At 52.8% G+C, this 5,032-nt stretch overlaps 1 protein-coding gene across 1 annotated transcript in view; it reads left to right on the top strand.

Moving 5' to 3' along the window:
• Nucleotides 1-5,032, top strand: part of IGSF21 (immunoglobin superfamily, member 21) — a 31,214-nt gene that overhangs the window by 10,923 nt on the left and 15,259 nt on the right. Inside the window, 1 exon segment of the mRNA XM_009325316.1 lies at nt 2,886-2,998. Coding sequence (XP_009323591.1) covers nt 2,886-2,998 — 113 coding nt within the window.

Here is a 5,032-nt window from a genome sequence, read left to right as displayed (position 1 = left end):
CTCTGAATTTGGGCAGCTGATGCTCTTCGAGTGGGTGGGTTTTCGCCTTCCTTCACCTTCCAGGCATCGCTGGGGCTCCGGCATCAGTCCTCTGCAGGGTCCCCGTCTCCCCCGGCACCGGTGCAATAAATCACCGAGCTCCAGAGCTTTGGCTTTGCCATGCAGGAACTGCTCTGGAGGAGAAGTGCAGGAGCACCCCATGGTTACACTCCACTATTTTTAAGGACCAGATATCCTCCCAGCACAGCTGAGCCCAAATTACCGGGCGTAGAGGTGGGAGCTGGTGGGCTGCAGCCCCATTGCCATCTCAAAGTGGTTTTACAGCACGTGGAGGGAGCAGAGCAAAAATAAAAACCCTAATTTGGCTTTTTTGCGCTGTCTGGAAGAGGCAGGTGGGGATGTGTTTGCAGGGGGATTTGCTCAGGTAAATGCTTGTGCCAATGCAATTGCTGCATGTGGGTGCAGGTGGGTGGCTGGGGCCACTCCAAGCTCGGCCATTTTTGACTTTAAAAAGCCACCAACTATCAGGAGATGGTCTAAGCACCACCAAAACGCCTGGCTGGACTGGGATGGGGGTGCTCTGACTTCCCATTGCCGTGCAAAGGGTCTGAAACGCAATGCCATGGGAAAAGGGATGGAAAACCATCCAGAGATGCTGAGGTTACAAGCCGGGAACTCCTGTATCTCAATAATTCACGGGCGTGAGGGAAAATGCAATCTTAGCTCTGTCTTTGTCACCCATCGGTTCTGCCGCTGGCTTTATTTAATCGCCCTGTTGATCCATGCCGGGGGCAGGAGGGAGATTTAATCTCACCCGGCAGCTCCCAACGCTGGTTGATGAACAGGCAGAGCTTTTCCGCACACGTGGAGGCTCCGTCCCCGGCACAGATCCATGCCCGATTTCCTTTGGGCAGATGCCACCGTGCTGCAAAACGTTTGCTCATCCCCCTCCCTTTGCTTTCGTACCTGTTGCTCATCTCAGTTTTGGAAATGTCAAAAGCAAAGCTGGGGGAATTGGGGCACCCGCTGCGAGACCTCGCCTGACCTTCCTCACATCCCTCCTCCTCCCTCTCCCATTGTTGCCTCTATATCTGCGAAAGCCCCGAATTTGAGGGGACCGTGTGCTGCGTTGGCAGCCGCAAGGAATTAATCCCCGCTTTAGCGTGCTAAAATAAACCCTGTCCAGGCCCCAGGCGGGGAGAGAGGCGGGAAACAAGCCGGCCCCGAATGAGCGTGGCTGCTGGCGGCAATTTGCGTCGCCGTCAGTAAGGAGAGAGGCGTCGGGCTGGGGTTGCAAAGGTGCAATATTAAAACCCATCTTGCTGTGCACCATTTCAGGGCTGGAAACAGCTCTTAATTTAGCCCCCATCCCTGCTCGGCGCTGCTGTCTCCCGTGCACCCGCTGTGCAGTGCTGCAAAGCACTCTCCAGGAGTCACCACCACCAAAAAAACCCTGCTTTTCTTCCAAATTTCCTTGCATCCAGCTGATTGCAGCAGCAAACCCGCTTTTGCAGCCCCCCCCCAAAAAAAAAAAGCAGTGCAAAGAGGGTTTCTTGAATTTTACAGCCCCGTGCTCAATATGCCAGGCCACGCTGCCTTGCTGTTGCAGCAGGCACGTGTGCATGCAGCGTGCTTTCCCGCAGGTCACGGTTGAGATTTATTGCAAAACCACCGGCAACTTGTTTTACAAGTGATGCGAGCCTCGAATCGCCGGCTGTGGGACATACAAAATCACCTTCCCCTCTTTCAGGGGATCTTCTGCAAAGGTGTCTCAGTTCCTGCAGCACCGTTTCCAAACCTGCTCCCGTTTTTCAGGTGCTCCGGGGTTTTTCAGCGTTGCTTTTCCACCTGATGCAAGGCATAGTTTAAAAAAAAAAAAAAAAAAGGATTTTTTTGCAGTGGGTTAAGGGCTGTTTTGGGGTGCCCTGGTTGCAGACAGTGTCAAATGGATGCGGTCAGGGCAAGGATGCTAAAGAGAGGCTCAGATCTGCGGGGCTGTCAATCTGGCATCTTCCAGCAGCCGGAGGAAATAGAGGAAAATAAAATAAAAATGCAATCGCCTGCCCTCCTGACCCTGGCTGCTCCATGCTCCCGCAATAGTTTTGGAGCAAATCGAGGAGAAACAGGGAGAAAACAGCCAGACGGAGCCGCCCGTGCTCTGATTTCCCCTCTGCTACGAGGACAAATCCTGCATCCAGCTATGGGGGAGATGGGGAAGAAGCAGGCTGTCGGCCAAGGCTGAGCTGCAAAACCGCAGGTTGGGCTTTGCACATCCTCTGATTAGTCTGTTGGACCCGTTCCCATGAGAAATGAGTAATTTAGATGGTTTTAAAGCAGGCCTGAATGGAGGAACTCGGTCTGCAGTGGGGAGAGAACCACTGTGGGGCAGACGATGGTGGAGACAAAGTCAAAGCCAATATCTCTGTAGAAAGGATGGGTTTGAGTGGAAAGGTGGGAAAGGTGGGAAAGGTGGTCGGTGGGATCAGGGCTTTGTGTGTGGATCAAGGCGAGCCTCAAAATCCGGGCGTCCAGGGTTTATTTGGGCAAACGTGGGCAGTTTTGCAAAGCTGGGGAGAGAAGCAGCGAAACAGTCAGTCCTTGCATTTTGGTGCCATAAGCTGGTAAACAAGGTCAGGAAGGATTTTCCCCAGCTGGTGCTTTTTTTGGTGCGTTGGGAGCAGCCAAAATTCGTCGCTGCAAGGGGGCAAGATGCCACGCTGATGGGCTTGCCCATGGGTTATCCCTACATGGGATGGAGCTGGTGTTTGCTCCCCGTAGCAGAGCTATTAATACCATAAAACCGTTTGAGAACAGTATTTTAACTGCCTGCCTCATCCTTCCCTGGCAGCTCATGTCTCTTTTTCTCCTTTTTTTGACTTTTCCAGCCTACCTGACGGTCAGCATTGAGCCGCTGCCGCCCGTGGTGGTGGGAGACGCTGTCACCCTGAAATGCAACTTCAAGACGGATGGGAAGATGCGGGAGATCGTCTGGTACCGGGTAAGTGGTGCCAGTGCCTCTTCCCTGCCCTTGGGGACGGGGACACGAAGCCACCCGGCTGCTTTGCTCCTGTACAACAGAAGGTCAAGGCTGGATGGTGGAGAGAAAGGCAGACGGCGCTCTCGCTGATGGGAATATCGATTCAGTGAAGCAGGCAGGCAGGCTAGCCTTTGAAAATCTAGGGGTGGGGGGAGAAATGTTTTGCAGTCACCCTGAGGGCTCCATGAGGCTTTCTCCAGGTGTTTTGTTATGTTTTCTGTGTGGATTTGGGGTTGGCAGGCTCGGTTCGGTGCTGGGGGCTTTGCGCCGAGGGTTGGTGCCGATCGGGGTTTGGGAGCCGGGGGCTTGGGTTGGCACCGCTGTGCAAAGAGGATTTTCATGTTGGGTGTGAAATTATGCAAAAAAGAGGGTGGTTTTCATGCTGTGGGGGAAATTATGCAAAATTGAGGGTGTTTGGGGCTTGGGGAGCAGTGCTGGGCTCTTCATGGGGAGAGATCAGCACTGAGCCTCCCCCAAAAACCTTTCCCCTTCCCATCCCTGTCCCCAGAATACCCAGGGGGATGTGGGATGCTGATATGGAGCAACGCAAGATTTATAGCGTCTGGTTTTATTTGGGGAGGGGGGTTTGGAGGCTGTAGCTTTCCCCCCCAACCAGCGTCACTCCCATCTGCACTGAGCCTGGATCCAGCCTCAGATATAACGGACCAGCGCAGTATTTTTGGCTTTCTCCTGGGAATTTCAGGATAAGCTGCCAAACACAAACAAAACTCCCACGGTGGTTTGATCAAAGAAAACTTGAAGTTTTCCAGGATGGCAAAAACTCAGCTCTTTGCTTGCACGTTTGCTCGCAGAGGAGGCGAAGAAAAAGCTAACTGGGCTGGTGGCGTCGGATGAAACGGCTGGCCTTTGCCGGAGGATATTTTTTCTTGGTTTTACCATCTTGTTTCTGCTCTCTGAACAAGGAGCATCTCTGCCTTAAAGCTCTTCTTCACATCCAGGCAGGTTTATAAATAGGAAAAGGTGCTGTCTGTACTGATATATATTCAGTTGCCGGAGCGTGGTGCATGCACAGGAGTATTTCCACTGAGTTCCGGCTGTTTGCTATAAATATGTGTATTTAGGTGTGTAGGGGATGCAAAGCAGAGAAATATCAAAATACAAACCAAAAAACTGTCCCAAACCCTAAATTGCAGCTTGCAATTGGCTTCGTCTCCCCCTTATTTTGGGGAGGAGGCTTTTTGCATGGTGCTCCTTCTGCCGGTGCTGCCGTCTCCACCGGGTTTTTCCTTCCCTTTTTCCACTCAGTAATATTGGATTAACCCACTTTCTCGCGAGCTGGGGCTGGATTTGCATAAACCCCCCCTGTGCGGAGGGATGCTGGAGCCCTCGGCGAGAGGATGACGCACTGGGGCAGCCGAGCAAATTACACTCCGAGAAACCACGGAGAGAGCGGGAGGGGAAAAAATAACCCAGCTTTTATTTTTATCACCACAAATCCCCTTTTCTTCCAGGTTTTTTACACACACCCCGTTCCCTTTTTCTCCTTTCCCAGTGAGCTTCCCGCATTTGGAAAGTTGGGTTTTTCATAGAGCGTCTCGGGATTTCCCAAATTCCCTCCTGATTTTATATTTTTTCCCCTTTTTTCCCCCCCATCTTGTCTCACTTACGGACTTTTGCAACTGCCCAAACCCCCAGTTGCAGCTCCCCTGTGCAGGAGGTGACGAATGGTCTCGAGCGAGCCGGGGTGGAGATGCTGGGGCCGCGGGGTTATATTTATACCATTTGTAAATCATCGTGACAGCATCTTTGTGCGTGGCGTCGGAGCAGTGGAGCGGGGTGGTTGTTCGGACTCGCTGAGGCTCCCGTTTCCCTTGGTTTATTTTATAGGGAGCAGAGCGAGCTCGTTGAGTTTAAGGATGCAGAGCTGCACCGGGGCGCACGTCGAGTTGCGGTGGGGGCGGGGGGAAGCAAAAGAAGGGGAGTGTGGCAGCAAATTCAGCAGCAGCTTGCTGTAGGACATGGGGGGTGCATAAC

This window comes from Pygoscelis adeliae, unplaced genomic scaffold (genome assembly GCF_000699105.1).
Source record: "Pygoscelis adeliae isolate BGI_AS28 unplaced genomic scaffold, ASM69910v1 Scaffold36, whole genome shotgun sequence".
Classification (NCBI taxonomy): domain Eukaryota; kingdom Metazoa; phylum Chordata; class Aves; order Sphenisciformes; family Spheniscidae; genus Pygoscelis; species Pygoscelis adeliae.
Note: the sequence above shows the minus strand (reverse complement) of the source record. Positions and strands in the feature narration are given on the sequence as shown.